Consider the following 22,055-nt stretch of genomic DNA (forward strand, 5'->3'; position numbering starts at 1 on the left):
AATGTGCTGCCAACTGACATAACGCTAGAGGGCTTTTAATTTGAAACGGACACAGGAAGTGTTGAGTTTGTATTAACAGCATAATGCAGTAACAAAACTTCAACAGGGCAAACGGGAGAAGATCAAAAAACAAGGAGGCTTCATACTAAAATATGAGCAAATACACTTATCAAACAGAGGGAATTAGAAACAATGGCCTGTCTCTAAAATAAGCCTGCTTTGTTTCATTCTCTGACTGTTTTTAACTAGCTAACGGTGTCAGTTAGTGAGTTTACTTGCTTGGTAAGTTATGTTGGTCAATTTTCTAATATTAGTGAGCTCTCTGCTCGCATTAGCCAAGTAGCTAGCTCAGTAACATAGAATTGTTAACATAAAGATTATTCACGGTGTTACTACGCTAGCTACTTGGCTAATGGGCAATAACAGTAATAATATCAACAATACACACAAGTAATGCTAATGCTAGCTAGTGGGCTAACAAATATTTGTTTCAGTAACAGCTGCACATAACACTGTATTAAAAACTGGAACATGACAGATTTAGTTCGTTCTCTAACTTGTTTGCTAGCAAGCTAATGATAGTCAGCTAGTGAGTGTACTTGCTCAATAACCTGAGTTAATCTCCTTGTGAGTTTGTTAGCATTAGCGAGCTAGCGTTACTAATTGAAACAGCTTTATGAAATTAATCTCTAACAGTGAACTGTCCACTGACGAGGCTGTTGGTGGAGTCTGTACTTTTTTTATTTGTATATATTTGTTTATTTTTAATGTCTCAAACTGACTGTCGGTGTGTCACAGTGGTTCAGCCTGCAGCAGTGAAGGTCGACCAATCAGCTACCTCCTCTGACCCGCCCGCAGGGGAAGCACCTGAGTGTGCGGGGTCCCGGGTCGTCACTGTGGCGGTCTACCCGGGTCCTACGGGAGGGTCCAGTCAGGCCAGAGTGGTACCTGCGGCTTCTGGTAGCTCCGCCCCCACATCAGGTAATATTGAAGATCACTTTATTAGGACAAAATCATCATCACAGATGTCATTATTATTATTATTATTATTATTATTATTAATCACAGTTACTTATCCGTTTGATGGCTAAATAACAGCTGGATGGTGATTAGAGATCAGTCACTGCCCTATTTTAAAGTTTGTTATATATAAATAATATATCAACGGCTGATATTTTAACCTCAGATAAATAAAAAAAAAGAGTTAAGTGATTGTTTTTGTTGAAATTTCAGCCAGTATTTATGTGATACTTGTATATGGATCCCTTTTCTGAAAAAGGCACATTTATATTCATGTCACAGGTAGATGGATTGATTTATATTAATTACATTGCTTCCTTTAAGAGAAACAAGTTTTAATAGTAGGGGGAAACGTTAGCCTTCCTTTACATTTGTGCAGTTACAATAATGATGTTATTGTTGTCAGTCCTTAATATCATTTAAATAGATTATTGCAATAAGAACCAAATACTTATAACATGACTGAGATTTAATATTCATCTGATGTACTGATAAAACACGTGACCACTTATTTTTATCAACAAATTGTTTGATTAATATTTTTATCTGATCCGATATTCGTGTCTTTAGAATGTGGCTTCATTCGAAAACTCCCACCTTGATGAAAATACAAAGCTTCAGAGAGGATGAACAACAACCAATCTGGAAAATATGAGACCGTCGACAACATTTATAACTTTTTAGATTGATTTCCTTTCTTTTAACGCAGCTGTTGGTTTTATTCAGTTAAAACTTCACAGTCAGCTTCATGTTTTATTGTTGTTGTGTGGGAATGAAGAAAATCTGTATTTACAAGTAGTACAACTTTATTTTCATGCAGTTTGACCAAAAATATAAATGTTGACTGTTTTTGTCAAATTTAAACATGTAAAACTTGAGAGTGAAGTTTGAGTTTGCACTGCTGTAGTCCTTTACGCAGCAATCCCTCAAAACAAAGCAGTGTTTACTTGTCTGCAGGTTCCGGTTCAACCAAAGAGAGACTTTCTTTGAATCAGTAAAATGTCAAGTAATTAAGAAGAAAATTAAAGGTTTGTGTAGCAGAAATATTTCTGTTTCCTCTCTTGATAATAATCTTATACCTCCTAGATTTATCTTGTGACCCCTTGGAGGGTCCTGACCCTCAGGTTGAGGACCATGAATCTATTAATAAACCATGTTCCTGGTCTCGTGTGTTTCAGACTCTCAGGTGAGCAGCTCTGTGGTTCCACCTGTAAATCCGGCTCCTAAAGGCTCTCAGCTGTTGATGGTTCAGGTCCCGGGTCCTCATGGGAAGCTTCCCGTACCGGCTCTGGCTCCCTGCTCTCCGCTGCCCCCCTCCACCGGTCAGAGGATGGTCCTGCAGCCGGTCCAGGCAGCGTCAGGCCTCCAGTACTACCGCAGACCAGACGGTAAACTGGTCCAACTGGTTCCCATCAGCCAGCTCAGATCGAACCTGTCAGTTCAGAGAGGTGAGTCTACAGGGCCGAAGGGGGGGCGGTTTTAAAGCTGCAGTTAGTGGTTTTCAAATTTTTGTTTTACAAGTTCTGTACTTAATTACAAATGTAGGTATTGTGTTCTACTCCACTACATGTCAGAGGGAAATATTATTCTATATTGTAATATTGTCTTATCTAAAGTTGCATCTTTCAGGACCTCTGCAGCCCCGTAATTTAAATATTTAAGTATATTTTGATGCTGATACTTTTGTACTTTTACTCAGTATCATTTTGAATGCAGGACTTCTACTAGCAACAGAGTATTTGTACTTTGTGGTATTACTACTTTTACTGAAGTAAAGGATCTGAGTGCTTCTTCCACCGCTGCTGATATGAAACTGTTAGCAAACAAAGGGAAATGGGATGCATCCACGTCAGAAGCAGCAGCAGCATGATTTTCTACTCTCTGTAAACCAGCGAACACGTAGCAGCCGCTGGGTCTGTGTTTGACCAATCAGGTGTTTCCATTTGAAAGCTTGACTGTCTCCTCCCCCTCCAGGTTCCCCGTCCCCCTCGGTCCTCCCTGCTGCATCATGTGAGACTCCAGTCGTCACTGTTGGTAACCAAACACCCCCTGCGACCACAGCAACAACCTCCTCCCCTCCTCCCTGTCCGGCCTCCAGTCCTTCTCCGTGGGCCACCTCCCCGCCCCGCTCCGGCCCGCCTCTGGTTTCCTGGCTCAGAAGGGGACGTACACCTTTAAAATCCTCCCCAGCAACTCCAGCAAGGAACCAATCATCGTCACCTGCCCGAAAGTTCCCCCTCGGCCCCCCAACAAGGTGGTGACGACCGCAGGCTCCTTTACCATCCTCCAACCTCACCCCCCCTCCACCCCGATGAACCTCATCTCCCTCAAACCCTCCACAGGTCAGGGGGCTGAGCCCGGGGTCAAAACGGTGACGGTGTCTGCGGTCCCGGTGGGTCAGAAACCGGCAGAAACCAACACCACCACCATCCAGACCCCTGCAGGGAACACTCACAGACCCCCACCCCCTCCTCCAGCGCCGCCAGGGTCGGAGGTCACACCTTTACCCCCACCGTGCCCCCCTGCTGACAGGGTCGGCCCTGAGACGGAGCTGGCCTGCAACCTGGTGGACCTGGACATCATCTGTGTGGACGACGAGGCGGGGCTCGTTACCACGGAGACGGAGGGCGTGGCGAAGCGGTCATTGGACGCGGTGGAGCTGGAGGGGTCGCTGAACATCGAGACTGAGAACTCGTCAGACTTCGGGGACGAGACGGGCAGCGGAGAAGAGACGGAGTCGGTTATAAACATCCATGTAAGAGGAAGTTAGTTTAACGTTTTTATCTGAGTTTAAAATACGTTACAGGGTCACTGTGTCTCCGTGTCACTGGTAAAACCATCAGAGGGATCCAGGGTCAGCCTTCATGTTTAGCTGCTTCCTGTTCGAACCAGGATAACCAACAGCGGCGTACATTTACTCAAGTAATGTACTTAAGTACAGTTGTGAGGTACTTCTACTTCACTACATCTCAGAGCCAAATATTGTACTTTTTACTTCACTACATTTATTTAACAGCTTTAGTTACTTTAAACCCACTTAGACGCCAGAGAAGAAAGCAGCTGCAGAACCTGCCTGAGAATCCTGCTGTTTTTAAGTTTCCTTCAGTCTCACAGTGATCCAGAGACAGCTGTCTGTCCGTCCACGGGTCCACTGCAGACAGGAGCTGCTGACTGCTGGTTCAGCTGCTCTGATGGGACAGTTTGACTAAACAACATTACATTAGTAAACAGATACAGACTAAAAACTGTGTCTGTAGAGAGAACAGCAGCAGACCTGCAGCTGACATCACAGCAGACCGTCTGATGTCACCGGGTCTCGCTCTCCTGTTGGTTCCCAGTAGGCCGATGTGCTGGTGTCGATAAAGTTCAGTAAGTCTTTGTTTCCCTGCAGAGTGACGTGATGCTGACAGATGTTTGTTTGTCTGCAGCGCCACATTCATAACGAGCTGGAGAAGCAGCGTCGAGGGAAGATGCTGCAGCTGTTTGAAGGTCTGAGGAGAGAAGTGGGACTGAGTGAGGAGAAGACTTCAAAGATCTCCACACTGCAGAAGGTCCGACTCTTTAAACAGCAGTTGTCGCATATTTCTAGTTACCAGCTAGTTTGTTAGAGTGTGACGACCAACAGGTGTCTTATTGCAGGCGGTGCAGGTGATCCAGGAGCTGAGGACGACTGAGACAGATCTAGAGAAGAAGAAGAGGAGGCTGATGAAGATGAGGGATGACTACCTCACCACCATCACTCCAACAACGGGTATGAACACTGAACTCTGTAACACTATAAACTGAATTATGAAATGCTGTATTTCTAAGAGGCTAATAACATAATTCAGTCGAGGAGCAGCAGAAAAACTATTATTTTATTAGGTTTTTCTTAAAGGGCCAGTGTGGAGGGTTTAGTGGCCTCTAGTGGTGAAACTGCAGTTTGCAGCCATGTGAACACCGCTCGCCTCGCCCTCCCCTTCCGAGCGTGGAGGAGAAACTACAATGAAACTCGTGAAAAATGCCAAAGGCCCTCTCTAGAGCCGGTGTTTGGTTTGTCCGTTCTGGGCTCCTGTAGAAACATGGCGGTGCAACATGGCGGCCTCCGTGTAAGGGGACCCGCTCCCTCTGTAGATATAAAGGGCTCATTCTAAGGTAACTAGAATATGGAAGGGAAGCCACCCAGCAGGTCAGATTAGTCCGAACAAAGACCGAGAAAAGGGGAAACGTTTGTTTTATATGTTGTGTGTTTAACAACATATACATACTGTGTATATATATATATTTCCTCGGGCCTTCAGTCCCGGCTGCTGTAACAGATACAGACACAATCATTACTCAGCAAACGTCTGCTTTACGTTTGAAGGAGCTGGAGAATAATTACGTGATCAGACCTTCTGTTTGGGCGACGGCCCACAGCGCTGCATGACGGGAGAACACCGCTTGGACCATTTCCCCCCAAACGCTCTTTGTTTAGTTTGAACTTGTTTTCGGGTCCAGAAAAGCGAAAGTGACCCTGATCCGTATTGGACCCCAGCGGTGCCACTGGGATCTGAGTGCTCTGGGAGCCGTTTGTCTCTGGGCCCCCTGCAGTCTCCTCAGAGGTCCGACCCGACAGGTCCAAACCGGGATTGTTCGGCTGCTGGTTCTCCTGCGATCCAGCACCAGCAGTGCCGACCCTGGACCCAGCTGCTGGTTCTCCTGCGATCCAGCACCAGCAGTGCTGACCCTGGACCCGGCTGCTGGTTCTGCGATCCAGCTCCAGCAGTGCCGACCCTGGACCCGGCTGCTGGTTCTCCTGCGATCCAGCTCCAGCAGTGCCGACCCTGGACCCGGCTGCTGGTTCTCCTGCGATCCAGCTCCAGCAGTGCCGACCCTGGACCCGGCTGCTGGTTCTCCTGGTTAAGAGCAGCCCGTTGTTGTGCTCTGACGCTGAAACAGGAACCGGCTCTTGTTTAAATCTGCACAGATCTGAACGCTCCGCTTCAGTTTCTCTCGCCTACGGCTGCTGACTTCTTCTGCTCGTATCTGCCTGCTGCTCACAGGATCCCGGTCTCTTTCAGTCCTCAGTCCGGTCCAACAGCGTTTGGGTCTCGTGTACAAAACAAACGTCTGTAAAGACGACGTTCTGCAGCCTCAAAGCGCGAAGGAGCGTTCAGAAAGAACGTCTGTCTGCACCCAACCGAGCAGGCGCCTCCAAACTTATGAGCGGTGGTGTATTTATATTTGAATATATATGTTGTTCATTTGTTTGATATAAAAAATGATCCAGATCAGCCGTCGGCAGTAAACGGTGTTTGTGTTGGTTGTTCAGAGGAGAGCAGACAGGTGACCGGCAGGCGTCAGAGATCACCTGAGTCTGTCACCGAGCTGTCAGAGAGAGGCGGGACAGGAAGTACAGACACGGGCTCGATGGAGGCGGATCTGTTGGACGAGACGGACGAGCTGACGGACAACTCGTCTGACGAGGAGCGAGCCGTCGCCAAGACGCCCAACGTCACAAACGTACGAAATGATCCGTGTCAGTGTTTCGGCAGAGAGTCCAAGAGAAATATAAATAATCACATAAATCAGATATTTAAAATAAATAAATGAAACAATCATAGTTTACTTTTATTTACATTGTAGAAATTTTAATTTCAGAATGCCGTTTTCAAAAGTCTGTTTTTATTTCTAACGTGACATTTATGAAATAAAATCGTGTCATTAAGAAATAAAAGCAGACTTTGCTAAAGCGCATTTTTAAATACAAATGTGTCTAATAAAGTAAAAATTATATCCAATAAAATGGTGTTATTATGAAAATAAGAATGATGAAATAACATTTTACAATAATGAGTTGAGTTTTAACAAATTATTGTTTCACTTACACATTTTTGATAACGTATAAATATGAATGTGATATTAGAGTCGTGCTGTGATTCGACAGGTTGTAGAGACGAACGTGTCGTCATGACGTCTCTGTGTGTTTGTGTCAGGCGGAGGACGAGGTTCAGAGCGTTGCCATGGAGACGGGGGAGGAGAGCAGTCAGCTGAGTGCGGCTCGGAGGAGGCTGGCGAGCGTCACGAGGAACGTGGACTCGGAGTAAGAACTGATTCACTTCCTGTCTGCTCAGCGTGAGGTCATCATGACATCGCTGAAATGTTTGTTGAGTCCGTCTGAAACCCGGCTCTGAGTCAGGAGAACCCGCTGTTGTTTGATCGGTACCTGAAAAATCCAGGAAGTGAGATTTGCAGAGAACTTCTCTTCATCCGGTTTCCAGCTGCCGTCTCTTTTATCCATTATCCTTTTTTATACTTTTATACTACCATTTATTTAACCGACAGTAACAGTAGAGATACAGATGTGTTGTGACACTGCTGCTGCTGTAGAAACTTTATTTAAAAAATATAAACAAATTATAAAGTACTGGATTGATAAGAGTACTCATCCCTGACCTTTGACCTCTTCTCACTGTTTATTATAATTTGATAAATGAAGAGATTTAAAAAAAACAAAAACGTTGCTGTTGACTTGTTGATTGATTGTTTTTGTCTCAAAGATTTTAATGTTTTTACAATTAAATAAGTAAAACTTTATTGATATATCAGGTTTTAAAGGGTCAGGGTCAAAAACGAGCAAGAATTGTTAAAGAGCAACTCAGCTTCAGTTAAACACCTTTGAGAATAAACAGGTGAGTCGAAACTGACGTTGTCTTTGATTGTTTTCTCTCAACAGAAGAAGTTTGAGCGTGAAGAAGCTGGTCAGATCTCGGAGCGTCACGGCCGCCTTCAAAGCTCTCAGTTCGGTCATGAACACCAAAAACTCTCCAAAGAGACTTCTGAAGCTGGTAAACGATAGAAACTACAGGATGTAAATGCTCTGAATAAATATGTTCCTGCAGCTCTTCTTCAGTTCGCTGATTCAACCATGGAAGTGATTAAGCTACTTTAAAACACTTATCGCCCTCCTCCTCAGAGTCGTACCTCAGTCAGATCTGAACTCACAGGCATGAAACTCACATCGAATCACTCACACGTCCAGAATAAACCTCCAGAAACCCACTTAGACACCAGAGAAGAAAGCGGCTGCAGAACCTGCCTGAGAATCCTGCTGTTTCTAAGTTTCCTTCAGTCTCGCAGTGATCCAGAGACGGCTGTCTGTCCGTCCACGGGTCCACTGCAGACAGGAGCTGCTGACTGCTGGTTCGGCTGCTCTAATGGGACAGTTTGACTGCATGTGAACTAATATAAGCTAAAAAAAAAAAAAAACAGGGCTCAAGTTTTAGCCCACAGCTAGCTCTCTGACTCCATGGCAACGTTATACTTCCTGTTTACATTCCCCAAGGAATTATGGGAACTGTTGTTTCAAAACTGAGAGCAGGATTATTCCCCAAATCGAAGTAAGACGAAGAATAATAAGAGTGACAAAATCCGTTCATATAAACTGTTTTCATGTTGCACTATCAGTATATTGTTTGACATTACTGAGACTCTGTCCCCCCCCTGTGGTGAAAACCTGTGGACATTTAGACAAAAAGATTTTGAAAACCCCGGATATAGAAAATATTAATCGATAATAAAAACGATTGCTTCAGCCCCGTGTGAGTGTAAAACTGACCTCGTCGTGCAGTAACTCCGGCCTCAGGCTGCTTTAAACACACAGAATGAGCAGGTACAATTTTTTTTGTTTTTCAGGCTCATACGGAGATCCAGACTCTGCAGAGCGAGACGGCGAGACTGAGGAGTCTGAAGATCTGTCTGAACCAGCAGCGAAACGCCTACATCAGAGAGATCTCCCAACGATCAGGTGAGGAGCCAGCCGATGGTGAGGAGGAGTTTTCCACAGCGCCGCCTGCTGGAGCTTTTCTTGTTTTTAAAAACGTACAGCCGGTTAAAATGCTGAATCATGTGAAGAGACGTGCTGTTATGAGCCTGATGTTGAGACAGTCCTCTGCTCCCGTCTGTTGACACTTCAAGAGTCTCGTATCGGATCACATCCAGACGAGGTGAGTCACGTGTCTGAGCTGTAACCTGTAGGTGTGTTTGTGGCTGCAGGTGAAAGTGAGCAGAGAATCCTGAGGAAGCTGCAACGCCTGTCGTCCAAACAGAGGACGATGGAGACGCAGGAGAGGGGCCGGGCAGCCAATCAGGCGCCAGCAGCAGCGGGGGGCGGGGCCTCTGATCCTCCAGTAGGAGACACGACAGATGATGATATAATCACACCCTCTGTCCTGCGGCAGCAGACTCCACAAGCTCCTCCCACTCCTGTTTCTGCCCCGCCTACGACCACACCTGCCCAGACACCTGTCCCGCAGCCTCAGACTAACAGTCAGAGGGTCCTGCAGGCGTCGAAGCCGGCTCCTCCTGGCGTATCCCACAATGCATTAGCGGCGAGGGACAGGCCGAGGACCATCCCCAACATCCTGTCTCGCAGTAAGAATCCAGCTCCGCCATCGCCCAAGCTCACAAAGCCTGTGGAGGGTAAGACTGAAGTACTGCAGGACGGAACTGGAGATGTATTGATTGATTATTGATCTGGTGACTAAAGTGACGGTTCAGCAGACTCTCTAATTGACTTACCAGCTAACTACCTAATGAATTGACCCACAAAGTGACACGTTATAGTTAACGAGCACCAGTTTAGTAACTTACTGGGTGAGTTACTCAGCAAGTTGCTTCATGAGCGTCAGTTGTTTTATTATCAACTGATCTGTAGTTCCAGCTGTGTTATCTCCCTTTTTCTTCTCAGCTCCAACTGAGGAACCAAACTAAACTCAGACTGTGGACTTCCTGTTGTCTTTGCGTTGATCTCCTTCACGTCTCCTTTTGTTTTTCCAGAGTCGGCGTCTTTTCAGGCCCTGCTTCCGGCTGAGGTTCTGTCCCTGGTCCGTGGCACGTTGCCGGGGCAACCGGTTCTGACCCTGAGCCCGCTGATGACGGGGCCGACGGTGCTGCAGACGTCTCCTACACCAGGTACTGCCCGCTCACTCGCTCTGTTCTCTGCTTCAGCGTGCTTTTATTTTGAAGTAAAACATGTCCTCTTCCTGTCTGTAGGCGTGGCCTCAGTCACCCTCAACTTCCCCAGTCTGACCAATCAGCAGATCCATCTCACCTCACTGCCCAGCCCCCCAACCGGTAAGATCTGCAGCAGCTCCGCCCCCCTCACCGTCACTAACCTCACAGGTAACTAAACTACCTAACTAACCAACCAACCAAATGAAAATATCTGGCACCTTTTTATAGATTTAATTTTTGATTTCTTTTAATAAGATGTTTTATAATTCTAGGAGTTTTATATTGATTTTTACAAACTACATCCACATCTCACAGGTCACTAAACTAACTACCTAACAAACTAACTAACCTCACAGCTAACTTAACTTACTGACTGACAACATAGCTGACTAACTTACAGCTTAACTAACTGAGTAACTAACCAACTAATAAATTAACTGAATGGAGTCATTTCCTGGTCACTCACTAGCTGACTAACTCACTAACTAACTAACTACTAGTAACTAACCAACTAGGTTGACTAACTTACGGAGTGACTCGTTCATTTACTGACTTACAAACTGACTCAGTGACTTGTTTTGTTGTTTTCTGATTAAATATTTTACATCAGCTGATGTTTTTATCGTTTACAGCCGCAAACTTCAACAACCTGCTGCAGCTCGTTCAGTCATCGACTCCACAACCACAACAACCCCCCCAGCAGCAGCAGGTCCTAGCAGGTCAGCCTCCGCCTCCCCCGGTGGTCTCTGCTGGGTCTGACCTCTTCTCAGACCAGATCGCTGAGTCCTCCTCCTCATCGTCTCCGCCCTCCTCTCGGGGCCCGTCGTCCTCTCCGTGCCCAGATCCGAGCGCTGGTCGTCGGGTCGCAGTGGGGGGGCCTCTGGGGGCGGAGCAGCAGCAGCAGGGGGAGACCAGAGAGGACGCTGACAATGAGAGTCTGACCTCCCTTCTCAACGAGATCGTCTTCCTCAACCAGCAGACTGTCACCACGGCGATGACAGCGGGGGTCCCGTTACCGGGGAAACCGTCCTCTGAGGCGGGGCGACGAGAGGAGGGCGCTGCGGTGGGCCGAGCCGAGGAGCAGGGACGCGCCCACAGCCCCTGGCTCCTGCAGCTGGACTCGGACTCTGATGACACCGTTACTGCGGAGGAGGAGGAGGAGGAGGAGGAGGAGGCGGGGCTTAACGACCACACAGAGACGACACAGAGCGGACCCCAGCCTGGACCTGCCAACGGGAACGCTAAAGGTGGCGTCCTCGCTCCGCCCCCTCTGCTGCAGATGAAGGTAGGCGGAGCCAAGGTGGCGGACCCCGCCAGCAGTGATGGAGCAGCAGGAGGGGAAGGCGGAAGAGGCGGGAGGAGGGGGGGCGGCGTGGCCTGGAGGCCGATGCCGAGGCTGGTTCCTCTGGGGCTGAGAGGAAACCCACCCAGCTGACATCACACAGACTGACTGATGATGTCACAGCAGACGTAGGATCAACTGACTTCCCCAAGCGTGACTCTGATGATGTCACGGCTGGTTTAGGACCCCACTGGTCGTCTGCAGGCAGCTCCCTGATTGGCTGTTAGAGTTCTGTTTTGTTCCTGAGAAGTTTCCACGTTTCAGTTTGTGTCGGATTATTCCCTCTAAAACAGAAACACGTGACACGCCCGAAGGCCAATCAGAAGCCCTGCTGTTGCCTTGACGACGACTTTCAGAACGTTTCCTTCATGTTTACAGACGATCGGAGATGTTTTATTTATTTTGAGGAGAAATTAAAAACCACGACAGTCCAGCTCACCGTTAGTGGACGTCCACGGCGTTGGTCACACGGACAGTCGTGGTTTTTACATTTCGATTCGACTACTGACCCTTTTTTACTTCAATGTTACCGACACTATTGTTCTTGACCCAGCGCAGCGCAGTCTGTCTTGTTTTATTTATTTTGTGTCTCCGTCCTCTTGGCTTTCAGTTGTCACGAGGCGGCAGCAGCGTGACAACGAAGGGCGACGTTTAGCGCAGAAGTTGACGGGTCACAGTTGCCATGGAAACTGCTCTTTAGTCTCATAGGAAGATTGTTGCCAGAAGAAATTTGAGTCCACGTTTTCAATCATTGCAGGACGACGACGTCCTGTTAATGTGTCGCGTTGGTATCCAAAGATCTGAGTGTGTGTGTGTGTGTGTGTGTACTTGCTACGTAGTGAGGACTGAAACGCCTTTTTTTACCTGCAGAGTGAGGACATCTCGGCCGGTCCTCACAACTTCAAAGGGCTGTTTGAAGGTTCAGACTTGGTTTGAAGGGTTTGGCACTTCGTTGCGACGGTTAGCGTAAGGAGCTAGGGAATGCATTATGTCACTGACAGTCCTCACAAGGATAGAAGTACAAGGGTGTGTGCGCATCAGTAATTCCTCTCTCGCCTCGTAAGCTACCTTTAGCTGCAGTTTTTAGTTTGTCGTTGCGGATCAGTGTTCGTTCTGTGTGACGGAGCATCGGGAGCGGAAGTCCGAACACAACAGCAGAATAATCACGATGTTTCGGTTGTATCATTTCGAGAATAAAATCATCTTCCTCAACCTGCCGACCGTCACCTCGAAATATTAAAATATTACAACTTTTATTCTTGAAATCTTACAGTTGTTTTCCTGACGTGTGTGTGTGTGTGTGTTTGTGTGTGTGTGTGTGTTTGTGTGTGTGTGTGTGTGTGTGTGTGTGTGTGTGTGTGTGTGTGTGTTTGTGTGTGTGTGTGTGTGTGTGTGTGTGTGTGTGTGTGTGTGTGTGTGTGTGTGTGTGTGTATGTTTGTTTGTTTGTGTGTGTGTGTGTGTGTTTGTTTGTGTGTGTGTGTGTGTGTGTGTGTGTGTGTTTGTTTGTGTGTGTGTGTGTTTGTTTTTGTTTGTTTGTGTGTGTGTGTGTGTGTGTGGACGGCCTGAAAAATGCACCGAAACACTTTGTGTTTTCCGTTTGAAGGATTTCCAGTTGAGCCGTTTCAGTTTCCCGACACGACGTCGTCGCTCAGCTCGTATTTGACGTCATTTCGAGATGAAATCAGAAGTTTTATAGACGGTGTGGACGCAGGCGCTGCTGTATGAATATCAGAAATATCCATGTTTTCAGTTTAATTTCCATCTGTAGGGAATAAGAAGACTGAAGTTCAGTCGGGGTGTAGCAGAGTTAAAGGGACATTTCACCCCAAAATCAAAGGCACATATTTTCCTCTTACCTGTACAGGTGTTTATCCATCTGGATTGTTTCGGTGCTTTCGTGTGGGAACTATTTTCTTTCCACCGATAGTTCCCACGTGAAACTGAAACAACAAACCTGTGGATGATCTTCAGTACCCGGGTCGGGATCTCTGGAAAGAGACGGCGCTTTGAGCTCCACGAGCCGAGCGCCGTTTAGTCCCGTTATATTCGGAACATGCCGACACCTGTGCGGCCGATATCTCCAAACCTGCAGCTCTGCAGGTGAGAGGAGGAGCATGTAGTTTAGATGTTGGGCTGAAGTGTCCCTTAAGTTGTTCATATTTAAAGAATAGAAACACTAAGACGGCAGCTTGTGTCTCAGCGGGACTCACCTGTACCTGCTCGGTGTTCACACAGCGCCGCGGGACAGTTAAAGGAGCAGTCGGGTGTTTTAAGCCATCAGTCGAGAGGACTGTTGTCAGATAAAGCTGCTTCTCTGTGTGTTACGTTTGTGGTTTAGAGAGTATCTGATCAAAACCAACCAAGTGGAAGAAAACGTTAAAAGATGTTTGATGTTTGTACAGTGTACAGTTGTTCTATTGGGTTTGTTTTTCCTAAATTTGTATTTTTGTACGCGTTAAACAACCTCTGATGTAAATATGTTGTCTGAAGGCCTGAAGATGCCTCACAATATAACTCTAATGTAAATAAAGATTGAAAATGGACTTCTGACTCCTGATTTGGTTTTCCAGATGACACGGTTAATTCAAGATTTAGTTTTAATTGTTACACTTTGACCTTTTCACCCTTTAAACGGTTTTAACTGCGAGACGAGCTGAAAGAGCTGAATTCACCTAACAGCGCCTGAATGCATCGTCCTAACAGCCGATCGTATGGAAGCGAAGACGGGTCATAATAACTTTATAAACAGCTGAACACCAAACTGAATTACTGCTGAACTCATGTTGGAATTTAAATACCGCTGAATTTCTAGCAGTGAAATATTTGACTTTATCATCTGTCTGCGTTTACGTGAATTCCTCTTTGAAATTAGTTTGTTTTGCCTTTTTAAAAACTTGTATTTTGTTGTGTTCACAAATTGTTTCCAATATTCTAAAAACTATATTCAGGCTGTTTTGGGTTCTTTTTAATTTTCAGATATGAAAATTTTAAGTCAAAACTAAAAATCAAGTTGCTCAAATTAGGTGAGAATTTCCGACACCAAAGTGAATCCGTTATGTCGCAGTCGGCCTGAAATCGGCACACGTTCGCTTCCTGTCGAGAACTGACTCCAGCCAATCAGAGAGAGGGGACGTTTATGTTCTAGTTTTATAACTGCAGGTGAAATAATCACAGCAGCAGAAGAAGAAGAGCTGCTGACAGTTAATGACAGTAAAATGTTTGATTAAACGCTGTTTAACATCTTAGTGCTGCTGCTGTTAGCATGCTAATTAAATGATTTTGGCCTTTCTTTGCTTCCATACATTTTAACACTGACTTTTTAAAAGAGCAAATACAACAACATCACATTTTTTGACAAATCTACTTGAATTTATTTATCAAAATAAAAATGTCTAAATAACTAGAAAAGAAAGATGTTCACTGCAGTTTGTGTTCGTGCCGCTGGGGGGCGCTGCCGCTTCACTGGACGCGTCTGATCTGCGTCAATTTGAGTCACGCACGGCGACACCGGAAGTGACGAGGCTGTACCGTCAAAGTAAAAGCAAGGGCTTTACACACACAAACTGGATTACAGCTGTATTCAGAGTTAAAGTAATTAGATAAAAATATAAAAACACTCCTGCATTCAAAATAGTACAGAAGCATTATCAACGAAATGTACTTAAAATATCAAATAGGACTGTAGAACGTCAGAGTACGGTAGAAAAACCTGTTTCATAGTGTTACATGTTATTATATTATTGGATTATTCAGTTCAGTCTCTAACAGTGCAAAAGCCTCAATCACACGCAGATCTAAATCTTAAATTATCTTTTATTGTAGTTTTTTTTATTATCCGTCTCTTGAGTTTTTAAAAAATCTGTTAGAGTAGTACGAGTTTCTGATTTAATGTTTTTAATTCAAACGAACTCGTCTAAAGAACTGACTTTAAGGCAAACTGAAACTTGATTTTGGAAAATATTTCAGATTCTTTGTTTCCACGATTTGAGAAAATAATAATAATAATAATAATGTTCGGACTCGATTCCACTGAAATTACTTTTTCAGGAAAAAACTGAATCATAATTTAAAAGCTGATCACGTGTTTTGTATAAAACAATCTTAGTCTGAAAAGTAACTGCAGCTGTCAGGTAAATGTAATGGACCCTCACAGTTTTATTCTGAAAAGCCTGACCGGAAGTGTTTGCGTCGTTGCCGCGTGCGGTCTTGACGCTGGCGGTGCGTCAGTCGGCTCAGTCCGGCCTGGCTCGTGTTGGAGCCGCTTCGTGTCTTCGCTGCGGCGGAGGAATAAGATGCGGAGCAGTAGCGGATCCGTAGCCCGTGACCCGGATCAGTCCCGAACCAGAGCCAGGCTAGCTGAACCCTCCGGCCCGGCCCGGCTCGGCTCGCAGACAGCATGACGGCAGCGGCGGCGGCAGAGAAAGGCTCCAGCCGCTGAGAGAGGCAGCTAGCCGGGCAGCTAACGGCGCGATGGCCGCGGAGGGAAGCGGCACGATCCGCAGCCGCATCAAGAACCTGCTGCGCTCCCCGTCCATCAAACTGAGGAGGAGGAGCGGCACCGCGCGGCACAAAGAGGACCTCAGCGACAAGGTGCGCACGCGCTCCAGCACACACGCACACGCACACGCACGCGGTGGCTCAGACGGTTTTTATCAGCTGAAATAAACTCATTAAATCACTGAGATGTTTAATTATTATTTCACATCGACCTCGCGAGACTTGCTGCTGTGTATCCGCCGTTATTGATGATCAGCAGTGTGAAATGTGTGATATGTTCGCGGTGTGTAGCTCTATGTTTGTGAGGACCTTCTTGACTTAATCCATTTCCCAACAATAAACCAAAACGTCGTTCTAACAATAAAAAAAAAAGCAAATCTAAAGTTTTAACCCTGAGAAGAAGCGAGGACCAGACACATCTGTTCAGTCCTGCTTCTTAAAATGTCTTAATTTACAAATAACGTCCTAATTTTTCATGTCTAAAACGCTAATTGGTCCTCACAAAGATAGACGTTCAAGAGCACTCACACATGCATTAAGACTGTAGGAGCTAATATTATCACATCAGCGTTTATTATTTTATTCATATTATTAGACATTAAGTCCTGCAGGTTTACTGCACACACACACACACACACACACACACACACACACACACACACACACACACACAGCTGACCGCTCTCATTCTGCTGTGTTGGCATATTTCACACACACACACACACACACACACACACACACACACACACACACACACACGCAGCAGACCTCTGCAGTGTTTTCAGTTTGTTCAGCTCAGCCGGAGTCAATAAAGTTTCAAACATTAGATTCATTTTCAGATCTCAGTTCAGTTTTTATCAGTTTGGGTGCAGAACAACAACAACAACAACATTTCATTCATTTTAAACTCAGTGTGGACTTTGAACTGGCCCATAACCAGTCCTGGTCTGGTCTGGTCTGGTCTGGGTCAACTGGGTCCATTCAGACGTGCAGTGAAACAGAAATAATACAAAGCCAGTGAGCTTCCTGTCAGTCAGGTTGTCCCTGTCTGTTTGTCCCTGCAGGGCTTCTGTCCGTCTGTCAGCAGCTTAAAACTCCCAGCATGCTTTGTGTTGTGTTTGAACTGTACGGCTGTGTGTGTGTGTGTGTGTGTGTGTGTGTGTGTGAGCAGTGATGTAAACATGAGCTCAGTCTTAAGTATGGTAACACTGTGTGTGTGTGTGTGTGTTTCTTGTATCTCTGTGAGGACCAGTTTGCGGACCTGGTGCTGAGGACATTTTGTCTGCAGTAGTTCCCGACCTGAGGGTCAGGAACCCCAGAAGGGTCGCGAGGTGAACCTGGGGGTTCACGAGATGACTAACAAGAGAAGAAGAAAAACACGCGTCTAGTTTATTAGCTCACACGTTCACATTTGCTCACATTTCAATAAGATGCAGCAAAAATAATTCAAAAGGTTAAAAATGTCTCTTTTATATTTTTTAACCTTCTTAAATCTTATTGGACGGTGTTTTATGATGAAACGCGTTGGGCTCCAGATAAAGTCGTTGCTGCAGTTTCGACCTCCTCGGACGTTTCTCTTCTATAGGCCACAAATCTGCTTCTGCATTATTACGGGAGCTTTTTAAAAAATCTTTTTCTTGTGAAATCTGGAGAGTTTGAACTCCTAAAAACTGTTTAAACGAACCAATGAGAGCGGGGATCACCACTCTGTGCTCACAGTCTGAAAACGGTTATTATTATCAGCTGAAGGATTAATTTATGCAGAAAATAGATTTGAAACATGGACCACCAGACTCCTTCAGGATATCAACACATTCAGGAACAAATATCAGAATGTACAGTTTTCTGTCCCTGAAAGAATAAAGTACTTCCGTCCGTCATTTATTTAATACTGAAACTGTCTGTATATAATCTGTATGCACCCCGCCCCCCTGCACACATCCTTGACTGTTGACGGGAAACTCGTCTTTATACACGATATGTTACCTGATCCTGTGAGACCCTTTTGTCAAAAGACTTTCATTTAGTCCGTTTTCTTGTTTTATGTTACAAATAAATTTTTCTAACCGTCATTGTTCAGAGACAGGACTTCTGGACTTCCTCCCCCCGTCGCTCGGCATGCCTGAGGACAAACTGTGTGTGTGTGCAGTAATTATCTCCTCTGGGAAAACTCTTCACGTCTCTTCAGTCTGAAACTCAAACATCTGAGACTCCACACAACATCTGTGTTCACTCCAACTACTGCAGTAGTATCAGCAGTAACAGTAGTAGCTGCAGTAACAGTAGTATCTGCAGTAACAGTAGTATCTGCAGTAACAGTAGTAGCTGCAGTAACAGTAGTAGCTGCAGTAACAGTAGTATCGGCAGTAACAGTAGGATCTGCAGTAACAGTAGTATCTGCAGTAACAGTAGTAGCTGCAGTAACAGTAGTAGCTGCAGTAACAGTAGTATCGGCAGTAACAGTAGTAGCTGCAGTAACAGTAGTAGCTGCAGTAACAGTAGTATCGGCAGTAACAGTAGTATCGGCAGTAACAGTAGGATCGGCAGTAACAGTAGTATCTGCAGTAACAGTAGTATCGGCAGTAACAGTAGTAGCTGCAGTAACAGTAGTATCGGCAGTAACAGTAGTATCGGCAGTAACAGTAGTAGCTGCAGTAACAGTAGTATCAGCAGTAACAGTAGTATCAGCAGTAACAGTAGTAGCTGCAGTAACAGTAGTAGCTGCAGTAACAGTAGTATCAGCAGTAACAGTAGTATCAGCAGTAACAGTAGTAGCTGCAGTAACAGTAGTATCGTAGTATCAGCAGTAACAGTAGTAGCTGCAGTAACAGTAGTAGCTGCAGTAACAGTAGTATCTGCAGTAACAGTAGTATCTGCAGTAACAGTAGTAGCTGCAGTAACAGTAGTAGCTGCAGTAACAGTAGTATCAGCAGTAACAGTAGTAGCTGCAGTAACAGTAGTATCTGCAGTAACAGTAGTATCTGCAGCAACAGTAGTATCTGCAGCAACAGTAGTAGCTGCAGTAACAGTAGTATCTGCAGTAACAGTAGTATCTGCAGCAACAGTAGTAGCTGCAGCAACAGTAGTATCTGCAGCAACAGTAGTATCTGCAGCAACAGTAGTAGCTGCAGCAACAGTAGTATCTGCAGTAACAGTAGTATCTGCAGCAACAGTAGTAGCTGCAGTAACAGTAGTAGCTGCAGTAACAGTAGTAGCTGCAGTAACAGTAGTATCGGCAGTAACAGTAGTATCTGCAGTAACAGTAGTATCAGCAGTAACAGTAGTAGCTGCTGTAACAGTAGTATCTGCAGCAACAGTAGTAGCTGCAGTAACAGTAGTATCTGCAGTAACAGTAGTAGCTGCAGTAACAGTAGTATCGGCAGTAACAGTAGTATCTGCAGTAACAGTAGTATCAGCAGTAACAGTAGTAGCTGCAGTAACAGTAGTATCGGCAGTAACAGTAGTATCTGCAGTAACAGTAGTATCAGCAGTAACAGTAGTAGCTGCAGTAACAGTAGTAGCTGCAGTAACAGTAGTATCGGCAGTAACAGTAGTATCTGCAGTAACAGTAGTATCTGCAGTAACAGTAGTAAATGCAGTAACAGTAGTAGCTGCAGTAACAGTAGTATCTGCAGTAACAGTAGTATCTGCAGTAACAGTAGTAGCTGCAGTAACAGTAGTATCTGCAGCAACAGTAGTAGCTGCAGTAACAGTAGTAGCTGCAGTAACAGTAGTAGCTGCAGTAACAGTAGTATCGGCAGTAACAGTAGTATCTGCAGTAACAGTAGTATCAGCAGTAACAGTAGTAGCTGCAGTAACAGTAGTAGCTGCAGTAACAGTAGTATCGGCAGTAACAGTAGTATCGGCAGTAACAGTAGTATCTGCAGTAACAGTAGTAAATGCAGTAACAGTAGTAGCTGCAGTAACAGTAGTATCTGCAGTAACAGTAGTATCTGCAGTAACAGTAGTAGCTGCAGTAACAGTAGTATCGGCAGTAACAGTAGTAGCTGCAGTAACAGTAGTAGCTGCAGTAACAGTAGTATCTGCAGTAACAGTAGTAGCTGCAGTAACAGTAGTATCAGCAGTAACAGTAGTAGCTGCAGTAACAGTAGTATCTGCAGTAACAGTAGTATCTGCAGCAACAGTAGTATCTGCAGCAACAGTAGTAGCTGCAGTAACAGTAGTATCTGCAGTAACAGTAGTAGCTGCAGTAACAGTAGTAGCTGCAGTAACAGTAGTATCGGCAGTAACAGTAGTATCGGCAGTAACAGTAGTATCTGCAGTAACAGTAGTAAATGCAGTAACAGTAGTAGCTGCAGTAACAGTAGTATCTGCAGTAACAGTAGTATCTGCAGTAACAGTAGTAGCTGCAGTAACAGTAGTATCAGCAGTAACAGTAGTATCAGCAGTAACAGTAGTAGCTGCAGTAACAGTAGTATCAGCAGTAACAGTAGTATCAGCAGTAACAGTAGTATCGGCAGTAACAGTAGTATCGGCAGTAACAGTAGTAGCGGCAGTAACAGTAGTATCGGCAGTAACAGTAGTAGCTGCAGTAACAGTAGTATCTGCAGTAACAGTAGTATCTGCAGTAACAGTAGTAGCTGCAGTAACAGTAGTAGCTGCTGTAACAGTAGTATCTGCAGTAACAGTAGTATCGGCAGTAACAGTAGTATCTGCAGTAACAGTAGTAGCTGCAGTAACAGTAGTATCGGCAGTAACAGTAGTATCGGCAGTAACAGTAGTATCTGCAGTAACAGTAGTAGCTGCAGTAACAGTAGTATCGGCAGTAACAGTAGTATCGGCAGTAACAGTAGTAGCTGCAGTAACAGTAGTATCTGCAGTAACAGTAGTATCGGCAGTAACAGTAGTAGCTGCAGTAACAGTAGTATCGGCAGTAACAGTAGTATCGGCAGTAACAGTAGTAGCTGCAGTAACAGTAGTAGCTGCAGTAACAGTAGTATCGGCAGTAACAGTAGTAAGTAACAGTAGTATCGCAGTAACAGTAGTAGCTGCAGTAACAGTAGTATCGGCAGTAACAGTAGTATCTGCAGTAACAGTAGCTGCAGTAACAGTAGTATCTGCAGTAACAGTAGTATCTGCAGTAACAGTAGTATCTGCAGTAACAGTAGTATCTGCAGTAACAGTAGTATCGGCAGTAACAGTAGTAGCTGCAGTAACAGTAGTATCTGCAGTAACAGTAGTATCTGCAGTAACAGTAGTATCTGCAGTAACAGTAGTATCTGCAGTAACAGTAGTATCTGCAGTAACAGTAGTATCGGCAGTAACAGTAGTATCTGCAGTAACAGTAGTATCGGCGCAGTAACAGTAGTAGCTGCAGTAACAGTAGTATCGGCAGTAACAGTAGTATGCGGCAGTAACAGTAGTATCGGCAGTAACAGTAGTATCTGCAGTAACGGTAGTAGCTGCGGTAACAGTAGTATCTGCAGTAACAGTAGTATCTGCGGCGCGTAACGGTAGTGGCTGCGGTAACGGTAGTATCGGCGGTAACGGTGGTATCGGCGGTAACGGTGGTATCTGCGGTAACAGTGGTAGCTGCGGTAACAGTGTATCTGCGGTAACGGTAGTATCTGCGGTAACGGTGCGGTAGTATCGGCGCGTAACGTAGTATCGGCAGTAACAGTAGTATCGGCGGTAACAGTAGTAGCTGCAGTAACAGTAGTATCGGCGGTAACGGTGGTATCGGCGGTAACGGTGGTAGCTGCAGTAACAGTGGTATCGGCGGTAACGGTGGTATCGGCGGTAACGGTGGTGGCTGCGGTAACAGTGGTATCTGCAGTAACGGTGGTATCGGCGGTAACGGTGGTGGCTGCGGTAACGGTGGTATCGGCGGTAACGGTGGTATCGGCGGTAACGGTGGTGGCTGCGGTAACGGTAGTAGCTGCTGTAACGGTAGTATCGGCGGTAACGGTGGTATCGGCGGTAACGGTGGTATCGGCGGTAACGGTGGTATCGGCGGTAACAGTAGTAGCTGCGGTAACAGTAGTATCGGCAGTAACAGTAGTAGCTGCAGTAACAGTAGTAGCTGCAGTAACAGTAGTATCGGCAGTAACAGTAGTAGCTGCAGTAACAGTAGTAGCTGCAGTAACAGTAGTATCGGCAGTAACAGTAGTAGCTGCAGTAACAGTAGTATCTGCAGTAACAGTAGTAGCGGCAGTAACAGTAGTAGCGGCAGTAACAGTAGTAGCTGCAGTAACAGTA

At 45.5% G+C, this 22,055-nt stretch overlaps 2 protein-coding genes across 2 annotated transcripts in view; both read left to right on the forward strand.

Moving 5' to 3' along the window:
• Positions 1 to 13,882, forward strand: part of mgaa (MAX dimerization protein MGA a) — a 43,872-nt gene extending 29,990 nt beyond the window's left edge. Inside the window, 14 exon segments of the mRNA XM_044167071.1 lie at positions 799 to 981; positions 2,199 to 2,468; positions 2,995 to 3,272; positions 3,275 to 3,775; positions 4,449 to 4,571; positions 4,660 to 4,771; positions 6,314 to 6,504; positions 6,978 to 7,084; positions 7,718 to 7,829; positions 8,677 to 8,788; positions 9,037 to 9,462; positions 9,820 to 9,954; positions 10,036 to 10,164; positions 10,629 to 13,882. Of these exon segments, the coding sequence (XP_044023006.1) occupies positions 799 to 981; positions 2,199 to 2,468; positions 2,995 to 3,272; positions 3,275 to 3,775; positions 4,449 to 4,571; positions 4,660 to 4,771; positions 6,314 to 6,504; positions 6,978 to 7,084; positions 7,718 to 7,829; positions 8,677 to 8,788; positions 9,037 to 9,462; positions 9,820 to 9,954; positions 10,036 to 10,164; positions 10,629 to 11,431 (3,482 nt within the window). The 3' untranslated portion in view covers positions 11,432 to 13,882.
• Positions 13,883 to 15,530: 1,648 nt separating this feature from the next.
• Positions 15,531 to 22,055, forward strand: part of mapkbp1 (mitogen-activated protein kinase binding protein 1) — a 48,910-nt gene continuing 42,385 nt past the window's right edge. The window contains 1 exon segment of the mRNA XM_044167070.1: positions 15,531 to 15,929. Coding sequence (XP_044023005.1) covers positions 15,810 to 15,929 — 120 coding nt within the window. The 5' untranslated portion in view covers positions 15,531 to 15,809.

The sequence above is a fragment of the Siniperca chuatsi genome, linkage group LG15 (assembly GCF_020085105.1).
Source record: "Siniperca chuatsi isolate FFG_IHB_CAS linkage group LG15, ASM2008510v1, whole genome shotgun sequence".
Taxonomy (NCBI): domain Eukaryota; kingdom Metazoa; phylum Chordata; class Actinopteri; order Centrarchiformes; family Sinipercidae; genus Siniperca; species Siniperca chuatsi.